An 18,616-nucleotide genomic window follows, 5' to 3' on the forward strand; every position below is an offset into this window, starting at 1 on the left:
GATTTGCGAACCGATTTAATGGGTTCATTGAAAAGAGAATCAGTTCGTTCTTGAATCAGACACCGCTTCTGCGTCTCGGAGCACGTGATATATTATACGGAGTACCGATATGTTTTATGAAATGTAGTGAAGTAAAAAGTACGATCTTATGCTTTGGAATGCAGTGAAGTAAAAGTTACTCAAAATAAAACTACTCCAGTAAAGTACAGATACTTGAAAAATGTACTTAAGTACAGTAACGAATTAAAACTACTCCGTTACTGTCTACCACTGTTGAGCAGTGAGTTTGTATTTTTTCCCTCCCAAAAAAATCCCTCATTCAACCAAGGTCGAATGCGATTTGAGTTCTCTTTGATAAAAATATTCCACTATTAGCGCACCTGAGATGGAGAGTGAAAGAAAAGACTGAGTGACATCTCTGAAGAGCAAAGCATTGAGATGATCTCAAAATGAACACAGAAGAATGAGAAGAGGAGGAGAGAGCGAAATGGATATTACCAGCTCTTAAACCTTTTCATTTTTTTTTGACATTTCTACAGCTTCAAGTGTTCAGTCAATCTTTTTGGCCTGGCATGATGCAATGGTAAGAAAGGCCAGCCCCAGGCAGCCCCCAGCATGCCCCGAGAAATGCCTGTTTTGCCAAGCCCTTGCAGTTTGGTCCTTTTAACTTTACCCCTTGAGGGCAAGGAGTGCATTAACACTTCATCTTTGCAGAAAAATAACTGGTGATTATGATAGAAAAGTTAATTGAAATAAATTCATGGCAAGTAATAAGTGTCTGAAACACTAACAGTTAAAAGAGCAGACAGACACTTTAGCTATAAAAAAAGCTTTTCACTTGCAGGTCAGAGGAGTAGGATTGAAGTAGTATTATGATAAATGAAAGAACCTTGAAAAAGCTGAAAAGCATGCTGATAGATATAATACACATATATCTATTCCACTGCAGAAAAAGTTTGATCTTTTCACAGTTAGCCATGATAAAAAAGCATTAAACAAGCCCCTTTTCCTGTTCACAGACAACTGAATTACTACACCATATTCCCATAATGTTGCATAGGCATTCTTGCATTTAAAACACTATAGAGCTCAAATTTGGGCAAAAAATTATTACTCATCCTGCACTACACAGAAGTTTTGTCCAATCAGAAGATTTCTAGAATGAGAATGCCCCACCCCTAATTATAAACAACACCTGCAGCTAAATAGCAAATAGCAGATCATGGTTCACTCACAGCTGTGATGTAAACCTAAACATACTGGCTATCTGTCTGTCTCCCTCACAAAACATTCATTGATAGACTGGCGTTGCTTGATGAACTCTCATTCCGACGGCACCCATTCACTGCAGAGGATCCACTGGTGAGCAAATGTTGTAATGCTACATTCCTGTAAATCTGTTCCGATGAAGAAAGAAGCTCATTTACATCTTGGATAGCCTGAGAGTGAGTCAATTTTCAGCAAATTTTCATTTTTGGGTGGAATATTCCTTAACATATTTCCTGACATCATACACTCAAGTAAAAACATGACCATGACTGCTCATACAAGGTGAAGAGTACAACAAATTCTCAACTAAAGTAGGGACAGGCACAGGGAGGAGAGATAAATAAACTTGTAAGAGACAGCCATAAGGCTGGACAGCATGTGTTCGAAAGCAATCTAATGCAATGAACCTCCCAACAGAGGCCAGACACACAAACACTCAGGGTGGAGGTCGACAAATGTTTTCACCCAATAAACAAAATGACACACTACACATTATGGCTCTTAAGTACCTTTAAGTCAAGTCAGTTCACTCAGCGGGCATCTGACAAACACCTTTTTAGTTATTTTCTATGTAGAAAACAGGCCAGTACAGCTCCTATCTAATTCTATAAGAGAGGTCTGAAATCTTATTGTCAACTTTAGGAAATGATTAAAAATTCATCTTTTTAAACTTGTTCATAAAGATCAATCAATTTTGTTTCTGTTGATCTGGATGTATAATTATTTTATCTATTTATTATTTATCTCTTGAGGTGCCTACTTTTATACTGTATTGTAGCGCTGAAAGTGTGTCAAGTTTGTCAAGTTTGTTACAATATCGTATTTTAAATCAGCAATAGAAAATGACAATAATGATATCATAAAGTGTGCCTCTTAAGCTCAAATCACACACAAATACTTTTAGTCAGGTCCAGCTAATGTGTATACATGATTCTAGTCTAAACAAACAGGTGATTGGCTCTTTTAACTGAAAGGTGGAGCTTCCACTCCTACAGGTGATATACTGGGGGTTTTAATTTGACTCATTAATTTGCTGACAAATGGTCCGTCTACTAATCTTATTCTACTCCCTGTGCCCTTTTGTCTCTAGAACCAAAAGTTAACAGTGCTTCAAAGCCATTTGTGTACGAGTAAGCAGGTTTGCTTTTGTATAATAATCTTTAGATATATAGCCTTAGCCTTTGCAGCTGAGAGGAACTAAAACCCATCATTCTAATGCATTGTGTTTTGTTACCTCTGTCTTTCAACCGCCATTGGAGTGCTGCAATTCTTGTTTCGTCCTGCAGGGGCTGCTGTGGTGCTGTGTTCTGACTAACAGTGAGGTCTTGCTTTCCTTCCAATTTCCCTCATTATCTTTTACTTATTTTAAAGCCTCTTTTCACTCACAACATCGAAAAAGTTCTTGCAAACATCACTCAGAGACACCTGTGTTACCACGTTTTAACATTTCGTTCACACCATGCCTAGTCACACTTAATCACAGGCAGGAAGCCAACGGGAAAGTGTTGCAGTATTATTAGAGTGAGTATTAAAACAAGCACGTGGCAGCCCATTAATTCCTTGTTTTTTACCCATCCATCAGTTTTTTTCCCGATCTAGCCATTCATTCCCACATCAGTCAGTCCATCTATTAGCTGTTCTATTCATCTGTTCAGAGGCACAAATCAGCCGTTTTCTTTCTGACAAGTCAATCCATCTATGCTAGGCACCGCTTGTACTGCCATAGCCTTCACAAAGAAACTTCTCAAGCAGTAGGGCTAGACTGAACCAAGACAGGCAATTAAAGTCAGACACAGTGAGCAGCAGAAGCGATCGGTGCGGTGATAAGACTGACTGCGTACTGTGTCTACATAGTTCTGTAAGTGGAAGAGCTAACAGCACTGGAAACTACCGAAACAGTTGCTGACATGTTTTTTTAAATTTTTATTATTATGCAATAAAAGAACAACAAAATACAATTACAAAGACAAAATAAGAACAAAAGACAATGAGGGTTACATACAATAATCCAAAGCATACTATGTTAGCTTGTAAGACTTACACCATGAAAGAGTCTTACATGCAATATAATTATTAGAGTTTCTTAAAGAGTTTACATACACATCAAAATCTTTCCTGAAAATAAAAAGTAAGTAGTTTTCTTTGAAAATTTACAATTATTAATGTAAAATTTAGTGAGAAATAGCAATACATTAATAATAAATTTGCAGTGAGAAGGGTAGTTGCTGGCATGTTAAGACAACACACTCCCATAAGAAAACGCCACCAGAGACTTGTATCCTGCACCACCTAAATGTCACTCTTGTGCTGTATTCAGTCATTCAGGTGTTCTATTTAGCTACTTCTGGAGGACTTGGTTAGTTTAAAATATTAGTAAAAATAAAAAATGCTGTTGAAATGATGTTTGGATTTTTTTTTCCAAATGATAAAAGCGACATAGATTTGTTTATTTTATTTTATTTTTTTTTATGTGATACCAGCTTCATTGGCTATTTTTGATGTAAAAAAAACAAACAAACACTTGAATTATTAAAATTACATTTTTTAAAGTTTTAAATAAAACAAACATTAAGCAGCTTTAGAGTAAATACTACTTACGTCTTGCTACTTCAATATTCGCGTTTAATTCAATTAGTTGTAAAATTTACTAGCAATTTTGAATTTACATCGTTTTAAAGTAAATCATACACTAAATTGCAGCATAAATAAGGTATTTAAGAACTAAATTTGGATTAATTTGACTAAAAACCTTTTTAAGAGTGTCTGAGTAAAACAATTTTCTCAAGAGTGGAAATATTACAAACCACTGAAATATGTTTGAAAGATAATGGGCTTTGAAATATGGGTGGGTTTTCTCTTAATAGTAAATATGTGTAAGTCTCCTACCTTGTATTGTGTGAGAATGACTTGTTCTCAACAGTTGTTAAAAGAAAAAGTACTATGTCCCAGAAAACAGGATAAAATTAGGCCTACCATAGAAATATCACAAACAATTATCCATTTAAGTAAATAACCCACCATTTTTTTTATAATATACATTTTTATACAATATACTATTAGATTATATATTTTAAAATGGAAGGGAATTGCTATAGCAACGTCTCCCTTATGAGCAAACATGCAGGTGAAAGCACAGCTGGTTTGTTTGGCGACACCAAACCGTGTTTTTAAGTGAAGTTGTCATTTGTGTTTATTGTACAACACTGTGAGGGAGTGAAACTCCAAATGTAAGGATATCTGCGAGGAAGTGTGAAATCCGAGAGTCATATTTAAAAAAGTGGAGTATCTTGAGTTCAGATGCAAAACTCCCATATGGTCCAACAGACTGAGAAGTGCTAAAGGAGTCTTGATACGATATGGAGTAAGAAAAGCAAATGTGTGTACTTGTCTACTTTCCAGTGGGTACACAACAGCTTGAGATGAAACAGGCATAGCGAGTTAATTATGCATCGTGGAACATGATATAACCCATTTGATTCATTAGGCATTATGTAGTATGTCTTTTCACCCTTGGGCACATTATGAGGGCTGAAACAGCACGACTCGAGAAACATGAGAGGCCAGAACGATGCTCAGAGTGCACCGTGAGTGAGCGGCTGTGACTGCAAACAGACATCGCGTGCACACGCGCGCACAGCTCAATCTGACATGTACAGAGACAGTCACAGACAAGAAGTCTGCCCGGCCTGTTTTTTCTCTTCCATTAAGATAACGAAAAGCCTATCGGCTGGGTATCAGTAACATCAGCTGATCCTTATCAGGAGAATAAACCTGTCAAAGATGGAGTCGAAGCCCTGAGGAGCGGAGAAACAAGTCAGGACATCGTCTGTTTGAATTCCAGTGACATCCTTGGTACTCCAACCACCGTTTCCTTGGAAAACACAAAGCTGCCCGTACCTTGAAATCGAAAAATCTCAGACGTCACGAGTGGCACTTGCACTAAAAAGACTTAATGTTCCAGGCACTTGGAACACCTGTGGTTCGTGACAAAAGACAGAGATAGCGTCTTTGAGCGGCCCTGTCAGCTGGCCCTGTGGAGTGATGGATGTCTGGCACAGCGTTTGTGACAGAGTAAAAGCTCCAGGGAACGACGACGGAAAACTGGGCTTTTCTGTCAGATCATTAGTTCTGTACCAGAGGGATGAGTTGACCTTAAACCAGTGGAGAAATGTGAACGGGACAGTCTCGCACAAGGACACGAGGGTGCGTGTCATTCACATGTGATTTGTTCTCTCATCATTTCAAAATATTGCTTGCTTCAGTTGACAGACTGGAGAAATGCATCATGGGGTTAGGTTTGTGACAGCTGCCCGAAATAATGAATTTAAAAGAATATTTTGAATTCAGTAAAAGTTAAGGTCAACAGCACTTGTGGATTTGAATTCACACACAAAAAAAAATTCTGGTTACAATGGAAGTGATCAATATGGATATTAGATATTGGCCAATGTCAATGCATAAATCAAGAGCAAGCATATCGCATTATTTAATATAGAGACAAAAAGCAGCATCAACTAAAAACAGCATAGACTACAACATCTTGGCTGATCAAACTGAAGACTGATTAAAAATGAGAGATTGATGTTGCCAACCCAGCCCTAGTGTCCACACAGCTGACAGCTGTTCACCTGTTGTTGCTTGTTCACATTGAGTGTGTAAAATGACCATTAGAGAAACACTAACTAAACGTGACAGTTTTGGTCAATGATTTTGGCCCTCCTGTTTTGATCAAAACCAAAAATTAATTTTTGGACTTTTTTTAAAAATTTGGTTGCTGAAATTTGTTGCATCACTACTTTTTCATTTACCATTTACATTATTTGTTTAAAAGAGTTTGGAGAAATAATTTATTAGACAGAGCTGTTAAAGAAAGTGAACTAATGAAGATGGCTCAGCTCTAAGCATTCTTATCCCTGTCAAAATAAAAGCACTTTTCCAGAAGCTTAGAAGTAAAACACATTGGCTGATGTTAATTAAACAACATCAAATAACGTATAAAGTTTAATTATTATATGTATTATTGATGTAAATGCTTTTAAGCTTGACATTTCTGCTTTTAAATCCTCTAAAAACTGGCGCTATTCATTTTCATTGTAAGTGTTGCCACATCGCTCTCGAATGAGCTTAACTTGTACTGAACCCGCGATACTCATTTAACTACAGTCTCATCTGGAAAAGTAAGAGAGCAACTGCGTCTTAGTGCATTTGGATTCAACGCTTTCTTTCTTAAAGAAGCACATTATCTGTGACAGCTCTCAGGGAGGGTGGCCAATAGGGTCATGGGAGGGAAAAAAATAGAAACAGATCAGGCACGATATCCCGGAGAGGCACAAACAAGAAGAAAAAAAAAGAATCTGGTGCATGTCTCACCAGATGATGTATTTTTTGCGCCCCCTCACACAGAGATGTGCCTGCCATTGTGTGACTGAGTGACATTCCCCATTCCCAGGATGCCTGTGTACGTGCCATTTTCCTTTGATGAGGGTGGGGGGAGGCTAGTGGGGAGGGCGGAAAGGCTCCTGCCTCCCTCCTTAACCGCTTGGCAGTCTGCTCTTGATTAGAGCGACGCTCTTCCCAGCGAGGAGCTCCCGGGCCCTGTCAGGGGAGACGACTCTTCGGTAATAGCATCTGACAGGCTGAGGGGAGCCGCGCGGGGACTGATGCAGATGCTGGTATCCTGAGTGGCATCATGCTCAAGCCAACATCACCTACTTCGGTAAAATCCCCACACCACCGACTCTCCAGCTGCCAACCCGTCAACCAGTCTCATGTCTAGCACATGCCAGCCGAGGGTCTGTGTGTACATGGATGTATGACACATTCTGCATCTAACATAGCCAGGAGGAAAAACAGGTGCTGCCGGTACGACTGCATTTTCAATCCCACCAGACTGACTTTTAACAGGAAACTGGACCTAATTCCACCCTGAAATAACTTCCTTCCTGATTTTAATTGCTTCATTTTTGATATATTGGTAGAAGTTATCTCCTGTGGCAGCTCATGGAGAGAAGCTATTAGAGGTGATAGACGTGAAATAAAGAGAGCAAAAGAAAAATAAACCCTAGTTTTTTTTTTAATAGGCTGAATGGAAAAATACTCATGTATGGGCGGCCATGAAATGCTGGTCAAAGACTTCTGTGTCATCCAAAATGATTCAAATGCACTTCTCCTGTAAAAGTCATTTAAAGCAAAAGGGTGTAATTTCTACACCACTAGTGGCAGACGCAATTGCCAAAATAATGATTTTTAAACAGGTTCCAAACACACTGTCCATCTGCCACTGGCTAGAAATTATGCACTCAATTTTTAAACACATTTCTAAAATGACTCTGAATTCTGACTGGGAGAACCGCTAAAAAATATAAAACAGCCAATAAATCCATACAACTGTGACCACACATAAGCTGAATTCTAAATTAATTCTATATAATTTATTAATATTGCTTTATTGTTATTACATTTTATTGCAAAAAAAAAAAAAATAGACCTCATTATTAAAAATAGACAATTGTGAAAAATAACATTTGGTTATTTTTAAGTTTGTTCCTTGGTGGAAATACTGCAACAACTGAAATAAACAAAAAAGCCAAATCTTATTGATCTAATTTTATTTTATAATAAAATAAAAAATGTTTACCGAACAATTTTATTATACCATTATATTATATCATATTATAAACATTAAGGTAGCAAACTTTAATACTAACTTGAGAGAATCTAATAGGATTAAAAAGCAAGAAACAAGTTCATTAGAGCATGTGTGATCCATGCGTGTGATCCAGATGGTGTACCATGGATGCCAGATAAAGAAATATGAAGTTGGGTGATCAAGAAAATGCTTTTTATTACTTTATTCAAAGTCTTCCCTTGAATATTAATCTTTGTATTACCATCTAATGTTTACTGTGTGCTTGCAAATTGAAGAAAATTGTTTTGTTATAGGGTCTTAGGTACTCTGAATCTGCAAAGCGGACTATTGCTTATTCCTCAACACAAACATGAGGATATACTCAAAACTGCAGTTGCAGGCACTCCAAGAACATTTTAGTATTGCACCTGTAAAACATGATTCATGGTCGTAGTCTTGTAGGACTCTCTAATGGCACCAGGGAATAAAGCCCCACTTTGAATCTGTCTCCAGCCACGGTGAAATCATGTGACTGGAGGATAAAAGGATCACAAATGCATGGAAATATATGCAAAGAGGTCTGGCTGAAAATGGCTCTTGTGATGGGCAGCCGAAGGCCCGGAGGGAAGGCGTCCACCTTCTGCCACTGTCTGAGCGCCCTGCGAGTTCATTCCCAGAGTTCACACTAAAGGAGAACTGAAGGAGATGCTGCTTTTCACTCAAATGCTGCACCTTGGCTAGAACTCGAACGTCAGCCGGGCCACATCCATCTTAAAATGGCAACAACTCAGTCATCTGAGGATGGTCAGAGGGATGGTGTATTAACCAGAATCAGAGTGTGTGAGAGACGAGTCAAGCAGAGAGAAGATGGCTGCGATAATTGATCAGTCAAGTTAAACTGAATCAAGACCACACATCAACAGTCAAGGGACAATGCCATAAACTAGCTTGCAAACAAGCCAAAAAACTAAAAGCCCAGGCAGTCTGTGTCTAAGCAATAACCCCCCATTAGAATGAATCACGCAAGTAAGCAATGAAAGTGCACATGAATGACTGAGCATCAGAGCTTTGGATCAGAGGTGTCATAACACAGTGAGTCATCAGCACGAGCATGACTGAACATGCAGAATCACAACACGATCCATTATGACATGATGGTACATGTCCAGATGAGGACAATTGAAGATTTGCTAGAAAGAGGGCAAAATCTGACAGGGCAGATGCACATTCTGTTGCTGTATTTTCAGATATTTCAAGTTTCAACAGCAGGCTTTTTGGAATTATATCTATAAAACAACAAAAGTTTGAAAAGTTTCAAATGATTAAAAAAAAAAAAATCCACATTCAATCATCCCCATGTCATCTAAACCAGTTTAACTTTCTTTCTTCTGTGGAACATATAAAAATTACATTATACTTGGATTTTAGTTTTTTTCCATACAATGAATGTCAATCGGGTCCAATGTCTTTTTTTTTTTTTCGTCAGTTGACACTTTTAAAAACATTTGAAACATATTTCAAAATATAAAGTCATACAGGTTTGAAACAACATGAGGGTGAGTAAATGATGACAATTGTCTTTGGGTGAACGAACAGTTTAATGATCTAGGATTTGCCAAAAAGAATATGAGACAGAGAGTTCAAAGTTTGGCTGCTTAGCATGACCCTCTACGCTCCTGCTGGTAGAAAATGTAATTACACCATTCTGGCAGCAAAAGTAAATCTTGCCTTGTGTGTTTGCACAATAAAAAAAAAATAAAAATTGACTGCCTATGAGCAGAGACAAAATATTTGAAATCTCATACTTCCAGGGAGTCATGTGCACTGAAAAAAATGATTCATTGAATTTACTAAATATTTTTTAAGGTAAGTGGTTGCAATGAATTTATTTTAGCTACATTTAAATAAACATTTAGTTGACTAACTTTCAACATGCTTTTTTTTTTTTTTAAATGTAGCTAAAATAAATAGTTTTCAATCACTTACCTTAAAAAAAATTTGTATCATTTTTTTCAGCGTGCCAGATGAGAAAGTGGCACTGAAGTCAGGGGAAATGCTAACAGACAGTTTTCTCCAGGTATTATAGAAGACCCTAAAAGTCAAAACACTTGAAAATATCCTAATTGTCCCTCTTTTTTTAGAGTCTTTGTCCTGAACACAACACAAAATCACTCTGATGATTAAAACTGACCTGTCACCCTGTTCCAGAACTCCTGCTGCTGTATCAGAGACATGCATCTTTAGTAATCTTATCCGTTATAAGCTCTGATGGAGAAGCCTTACCTCACCGCATCAAACTTGCTTCGGAAAACCATTTATGGGATTCATGTTGTGTCCCCAGGTTTCAACGTTAACTTGTTCAGTGGTCCAAAGTCATACTGCAAATTGCATTATATAAACTGAGAGCTATACTGCATACTTCCCAGCAGGTAAAAATCACATAAAAATGCTAAATTGATTTTGGGGTTAACCAACCTCTCACAATGCAATAAGGTACTAAAGAAAGTTTTTGCAAGTATTACAAGTACTTACGTAAATGAAATGACTTTCATTTCTGCGTCGCTCTCAGTTTCTGCTTTCCACTGGCCGCAGGGATACTTTGGTGCATTTGATTAATTTTTCTTGGCTAGATTAAATTTTACATTTCACACTTCTTTTTTGAACTTCATCATGCTTATTCAAAAATTCATGGATCATAAAAACAGAAAACATAAAATAAACAAATCAGAAAAATCAGAGTTGCATCTGCCATAAATAAACAGAATAATAACAAAAACTTTACCATGTTTCAAGATTTCAATCAAAACAGATCAAATACCACATACTTGAAACACTGCTGTTCAAAAGTTCAGGGTCTGTACTTAAAGGGTTAGTTCACCCAAAAATGAAAATTCTGTCATTAATTACTCACCCTTGTGTTGTTCGAAACCCGTAAGACCTTCGTTCATCTTTGTAACACAATTTTAGATATTTTTGATGAAATCTGAGGGCTCTCTGACCCTCTCATAGACAGCAAGGTAACTACCACGTTCAAGGTCCAGAAAAGTACCAACCATCAGTGGTTCAACTGTAAAGGGGTTTGGAACAACACGAGGGTGAGTAATTGATGAAAGAATTTTCATTTTTGGGTGAACTAACCCTTTAAAAAAAAATATATATATATTTAGCAAGGATGCATTAAACTGATCAAAAGTGACAGTAAAGTGGTTTACATTATTACAAAAAATTTATAAAAAAAAAATGCTGTTTCAAAGTTTCCACAAAATAACATAAGTAAAAAATAAAAACAAAAAAATAAATAAAGTAGTACAACTGTTTTCAACATTAATAATAATAAATGTTTCTTGAGCACCAAATCAGCATATTAAAATTATTTCCGAAGGCTCATGTGACACTGAAGACTGATGAAAACAGGAATCACAGGGATAAATTTAAAATACAACAAGATAGAAATCAGTTATTTTAAAGTGTAATAATATTTCAAAATATTACTGCTTTTGCTGTATATTTGTGATCAAATAATTGCAGGCTTGATGAGCATCTTCTTTTAATACACACACACACACACATCAAAAAACAAACAAACAAAAATCTTACAGACCTCAATCTTTTGAATCGTTGTGTAATATATATATACAATTCCTATTTTGATAAATCATTTTAATATATAAAATTATTACTATACACACAAAGCCAAACAGCTTCCTTTTGGCCGCCTGCGTTAGTGAATTCTAATTCAGCGTGGTATGATGAAGCAGACTTATAAGTGTAAAAGCGGTCCTTCTCCCTTAAAGGGGGTTCTCTCCTCTGAGTGGTACATAAAGAAGACACACTTAAAAGTGATATTATGTTCAGACCCCTGCGTCCTTGTTTTTGTGAGCCATGCAGAAAGTAGTCAAATTCAACCAAACACCCAGACATAATGAATACTTAAAAAACCATTAAAGAACCAATCTTAAATAAACATCACAGTATGAGTGATGTGCCAGGCGCCTCTGAGAGCCAGTGTGAGGTGAATAAACATCACTAAATGAACATCAGGGGCTGAATGACCTCTATTCATCGGCAGATCAAACCTTTTTCCTCTTTTCAGCAACACTACCTCCCTGACTGTAGACTTCCCTGGGCTTCATACCCGTCATAAGCCTCTCGACGATCCTTCTTTGATGAATTATTTCACTTAATGGAATAAAGACATTGACCATTATTAGGTTTAAGCTAGCTGACGCCAGAGTTTCACTTGCACACATGTGGCACACAGTCCAGGAGTCCACAGTGCCTAAATCAAGCCGATCCTATTCTCGCCGACGGCATTAGTGCCTCACTTGAAAACAAATTAAAACAATGTGACCCAGTGAGGCCAGACACAGAATGGGGTTTGTCCTAAAAAACACAGTCCTATTTGCACCAAAAAAATAATAAAAAAGACGAGGGGAGGGGGACAAACAGGTAATGCTATTTATCTCGCCAAAGAAACTAATGTGCCTTCGCAAGCTGGGATAAAAATAAAAGACTCATTGAGTGCATATGTGCTCAGTGCCTTGGAGGGACTCTAATGCATTTTCATTTAGACCAAACTCAGATGTTATTAGGACCGTCTCGCTCCGTCTTCATTTCACTCTGATCTCAAGGCCAAAGCAGACAAAGTGGGCCACTTTCTAGTAGTCCTCTTAAAAATCGTTTAGACTGAAAACAGCGAAAGGCAAGTATACTGAAGAATAGATGAAATTACTGTTATCATGGCATCAAAGTCTTGCGTGTAAATTATGTAGTAGACACATTTTTTTTTCTACCTCCTAAAGGCCATTGGTTTTAAAATCGTAAAAACAACTGTGAAAAGATCTGGGAAGATTCAAACAACATTTTTAACATTTGTACAATTATATCCAGTTACTGGTTGTAATCGAGGGTTTGGGTTTGGGCAAGCATTGTGGCTGCTCAATGAATGAAACATAGCATCAATGCTTGAATATTTTGAAAATATTCCAAATTACATTCAGCAAATATTCAAAACATTCTAAACACCTAGAATTAAATGGTGAAGGTTGATCAAAAGCTGTGAACCTATCATGGTCTGAGTCCTTAACCATCTTGAAGAAACGACTAAAAACACATCTGTTCCACCTTTATTTGACCCTCTAACTCTAGCACTTTCTATTCTATTTTAATTCTACTTTATCTATATTTATCTTCTTTTTTTATTAAAAAAAACAAACAAACAAAAAAAACCACTAGCTTTCTATTTTTTCTATTCAATCTACTTGTTTTTCTTTGTGTGTGTGTCTGTGTGTATAATATATATATATATATATATATATATATATATATATATATATATACACACCTTGCTACGTGTACTGCGTCTGCAAGCCCGTCGGGTCCCCCATGCTTCGTTTCCAAAAGTTCCCCTAAAAGCTCCCAATGCTTCGGGAAAAGCTGCATTTTGGAAGAGTTTTGATTTGATTAAATGTAAATGTAATCATAGGACTGTGCAGTATGATTGTGCAGTTTATACCACGAATGGTGTATGAATGCTATGAATGGCGACCGACTGCAACGATATTGCAGATTATTCTTTAGTGTGACGTTCTGTATTGGACAACTTAATTGCTTAGCCACACAATGGTATACACATCATCATGTTAATTTGTTTAATTAAAAAGTATGGGGGCATGTATTTAAAAAAAAACAATAAATGATGATTACGGACAAATCATTCATAACAAACACTGCAACGCAAGTTACGAAAATTAAAAATGTCGATTTTGCTTTCATGGTGACTGAGACTGCTTTACATTATTTCGAATGAGGGCAACAGAGAAACATGGGAGTCCCAAAGATATCATACAAGGTTCTGTTTTGTGTGGCTCATCCAGTCAGAACATTATACATTTATTAAAATACATTTATTATTATTAGTTTTATAGTTTTGTTTCTACTTTACCGTAAATTGAAATGTTGTTGCAATGAAAGATTATGAAGAGCCTTATATTTTGGTCTGCGCCCAAGTCCCAAATATAAATAAATAAATAAATAATTTATTTTATTTTTGAAGTATTTAATTTACAGTACTGACGTAACCTGAAATAGCAATGCTGGTTCATTCTTACCTTGAAGTTGCATATGCATGTTATTATGTCCCCAATTCTGAGACACTCGCCGTCAAACTTGCAAGTGTTGGTGTCACAAAGGAAGAGATCTGTGTCCCGGTCATCATCCCCTGCAACAACATGAAGAGCCAAAAAACACCATGAATATCTGCATAAACACAGTGGTGTCAAGACACAACCAGCACAAGCAGGATAATGTTTTTTCAAACACTTCTGATAAAAATAAGTCAGCAGAACTAACGGTACGAACACGTCATCCAGCAGGCAGGCTGGCAAGGCTTCTGAAGGGTTCATCAAGTTGTGATGAACCCCATTCGCCAAGACCATATTTTACTCTTGAGACATTTTCTTATCAGGAATAAAACAAGTGCTCATGGAGGAATAATGATTCACCACATGGTGAACTTCTTGGAATCACCGCATGAGAACCTTATTCAGCTTTTATAATAAGCTGAGTACAGGCTCTGCAAAATATTCTTATTTTGCTGAGGAGCCGGACAGACTCTGAAAAATTGCACTTCATCAAAAATCAAGAGCTCACAGACAGTTTAAGTTCACAAGGATTCCTAAAGATGATTACAATTAAGATGAGTTGTTTCAAAAACAGGACACCGCTGAGTCAAAACCTAATTTTACTATTCAGCGTACAAAAGCTGACTGCTGTTCATTTAACAATTAAGCTCCCCAAATAATGAGTTTACCCATTAGGCACTCCATCATTCAGTCCTTATCTGATACCTTTTATAATTATGTAAGAAATAAGCATCTCTATCATTTGCTTAATATTAAAAAACTACACAAACATTACGCAAAGAATAATATCTCATGATACTGTACATTCTACATTACCGGCATATATTTCGACTCAAAGCGCCATATATCATCATAATAAGACTATACGACACAAAACAGTGGGTCCACTCATGTGCCCTGGGATTTTTGCTGTCAAAGCAAATAAGCTTCTTGCAAGTGCTACACAGTATTTTTACCCTGTGTTATCCGGTGAGGCCTGGAAGCTAGAAAGAACCAGAACATTGCTCATTGTAACGACAACACCAGAGGACATGCAGCTACTTTAGGCCCCTGCTAAAGGGCCACATACAGCGTGGAAATATGTCTTACATAACCTTGTGGCTTATTTGCGTTTCAGCTAAAAAAATTATCAATGCACCTCAAACGCTACAAGGGGGGCAAAAAGAATAGCAGTCTTGCGAGACAGTTGCAATATTCACATTATGTGCCTCAGACTCAGTTCTGGAGACCTTGAGAAATGATGCCGGCTCTTGGTATGTGCATAAATCCCTCTTGTAAAATTAGTAGCTGTTCATGCTTTGCATCAGGAATATTTAATTAAAATTCATCTTGTTCACAATCTGTTCTTAAGGAGCTGTGATAAACTGACATTCAATCAATTCAGCCTACTGAAGCAACAAATACTAGTCAGAGTATTTGCCAAAGCTAATTAGTCAAAACCATTGTCAATCCCTTGGCTTACTGATAAAATAAGAATTTATGCGTTAATTTGAATCTAATATTTCTTACACAAAACATTTTCCTCACATTCATTCCTCACATTTTTTGAGGCGGCATCAGTAGAAGTCCTAGATCACTTCGTGCCTTAAAGGCATAGTTCACCAAAAAAAAAACCTTCTGTGGAACACACACACACACACACACACACACACACACACAAAAAGATATTCTGAAGAATTTTTTTGTCCAAACATCATTGTACCCCCACTGACTTTCACTTTATAGAATAAAAACACTTGAGAAATGGAATTAAGTGTTCAAGAGAAAAAAAATTTGATAATAAAGTCATACAACTTTATTATCAAACATACAAATAATTGTTCTGGAAGTTGCATTTAAGATCCACTTGGCTCACAAATCTAATGTGGCACATTGCTCTTTGGTTTGAGTGGGCATGATGCATCTGCTTGCATTATTGATGCAAGCACTCCCTCTGCGAAGGCATACAGATGCAAAGCATTTTGTCACACCTCTACTGCTTGGCTGCCCTTCCATAACTGTGTCATAATACAGTTTGACCTTGCAACACAGGTAGACACATTTGAGTGCATGTCTGAAACGTGCAGTATTCAACGAGGCACTTGGCAACAGGAGCAGGAGGGGGAATTGGTGTTATGGATCGGAGAGGAACATGGAGATCTGAGTCACAGGAGCTTTTCTCTCACCAGACACAAAATCCTTCTATTCAGTCTAATTAATCTGAAGCAGTGGCATCCTGTAGCGACACTGAAAAAACACATTCCATTAAAAAACAACACAAGAGGTGCCACCGTTTCAGAAACTGCGTAAGAAACACACCAAGTGACCTTGAAAAGACATTCTAACACACACACACACACACACACACACATAAAATAATACATTAAGAATGATTCAACAGTCAGGACCAGTGTTTACCAACCTTATGTCTTCTGAACTTTCACAGCCACACAAGTAAATTTCAATTACCCTTTCATCAAAAACAAACCAGAAATGTATTCCCTTTACAGCATGTTGTTGTATTTTATATCATTCATTATTGCACAAAACTGGTTTCAAATAAAATAAGGAGTCAGTGATTTCTGTCTATACAATGAAAGTCAGTGGAGTTCAAAGTTGTTTTGGACCCCACTGACATTCATTGTATGGACAGTTGAAACATTCTTCAAAATAACTTTTATGTTCCACAGAAGACATAGTCATAGCAGGAACAATTCTTTTCTTTCTTTCTTTCTTTCTTTCTTTCTTTTTTAAGTGGTGGTGAACTATCCCTTTACGTAACCCTTAAGAAGCTTCTTATGTACCCCCTGAGGTCCAACGTTCTCCTGGTCTGGACCATCAAAAAGTTCAAAACCATATAAGGTTAGGACAGGAAAGTGAAAACAGAGACTGAGGAAAGTTATCAGGTCACGCTTGAGGAAATGAGTTCTGGAAACAGGCAGTGACATCCTTGCAATTTTATTACGGTAATTTCTTCATCAAGGACACTGAAAGGCCTCTAAATGCTTAACCAGATTTTAAACTTAACCAAGACATCAGTCAGATAATTTGATTAACTGTAAATACGCTTTTGGAAGTCTGTTAAAAATGCTTTTTGAGCAGGGGTGAGTTACCATGAGCGGAAAGGAATTTTGTTCTGCTCTCTTTAAAGTCTTTCTGGCAGGACAATCTTTCAGTAGCTGTCTACACAGAGAGATAAGATCTGTTTTCCTTTTCTTTGTGAAGAAAGCACTGTATGTGTATGGACAACAAGAGAGTAAAAAAAAAAAACATACTGAAAATTTCAATAAAAATTCCTCAAAGTCATTCCTTGAAGTCACAAAGCAATGATTAGAGCAGCCAAACAGGAAATTACATCTTTCATCCTAAAATGCTCTACTATCTGACGGCCCACAAAAACAAGTTAAAGCAACTCTTCCTGAATCCAAAATAGACTTTCTCTAAATATGAAAACAGTTTGGTTTAAACACAGGACTTTTATGAACTTCAAGGTATGTGTATATGAAAATGTGATGTGCAAACAGTCCGTTTGACACACGGCCGTAAATAAGATAACAGTTGATGCATGACTATCCACAACAATGGTTTGCAGAGTCGATTCTTTTGGAGATGTTACTAGCTAGGCAAACACTATATTTAACCTCCCAACAAACAGCCTTATACTGACATCAAAACATTATGGAACACATTACATTTAGAACAAGAGTACATATTACAGACTTAAAGGAAGGTTATAGAATTTATACTATTCCTGTAGCATTAAACTAATACATTGGTAAGATCATATCAATAAATATATATTTTTAAATACAATACAAATTAAATATTTTTAATTCCTTAATATTTTAAAATACTATTTAAAAGATATGTGTAATATTTGTGCCACTAACATTACCAAAAAAAATTTAGTTTCTTCCCATAGGTTCTTCATCTGCCATTGGTCACAAAAACAGACAGTCCTGCTCCAACTCACGCCATTGTTTCCACTTTTTAGGAATTAGTTTGGAAAACAGTTGTCTCTGAACAATGATGCTCTATAGGCAAAAATATTTTAATAATAAAAAAAACTACACACTTTATAGTCTTCTTTAAAGTTGCCATAAAATGAAAATTTACATCATTTTGTAAATGCATGTTATGGATTTTTTTGTGAACAACTGGTTTAATTTTTATATTAATATGCTGGATAACATACTACTAATATTATATACTGTATTTTAGACCTCGTAATGTTTAATCAAAAATATTAATTCAATCTTCCAGTGAAATCAACAGAGCTCTCTCTGGTGATGTACATCAGACTTCTCCAATCATTTAGGCTGATTAAACTCTTCCTCAGAATCCAATCATCAACTGATGGGTAGAACCAAGTCCCACACTTACATATATATATTTTTTCTTTTTTGATAATTAGTTGCATACAGATGTACGGTACAATCTGGAAGAAAACCTCTGTTGCTATTTTTGTTTCATTGCAACTTTAAGACATTCTATACAAGGCCAAATATTTGCATATGCCTCATAAGTAGGGATACCCACCAAGTCTGTGGTTCTAAAGCCACAAATTCTATAAAAAAACTTCATAATCAGTATAACC

At 36.6% G+C, this 18,616-nt stretch overlaps 1 protein-coding gene across 2 annotated transcripts in view; it reads right to left on the bottom strand.

The window, feature by feature from the left end:
- The window catches only part of tmeff2a (transmembrane protein with EGF-like and two follistatin-like domains 2a), a 58,423-nt gene that overhangs the window by 35,498 nt on the left and 4,309 nt on the right, over window positions 1-18,616 (bottom strand). For both annotated transcript variants that reach the window (XM_016538427.1, XM_016538426.1), the window contains exon 2: window positions 14,008-14,117. In XM_016538427.1, the coding sequence (XP_016393913.1) occupies window positions 14,008-14,117 (110 nt within the window). The remainder of the gene's footprint in view (window positions 1-14,007; window positions 14,118-18,616) is intronic.

The sequence above is a fragment of the Sinocyclocheilus rhinocerous genome, unplaced genomic scaffold (assembly GCF_001515625.1).
Source record: "Sinocyclocheilus rhinocerous isolate Xijiao unplaced genomic scaffold, SAMN03320098_v1.1 scaffold3444, whole genome shotgun sequence".
NCBI lineage: Eukaryota > Metazoa > Chordata > Actinopteri > Cypriniformes > Cyprinidae > Sinocyclocheilus > Sinocyclocheilus rhinocerous.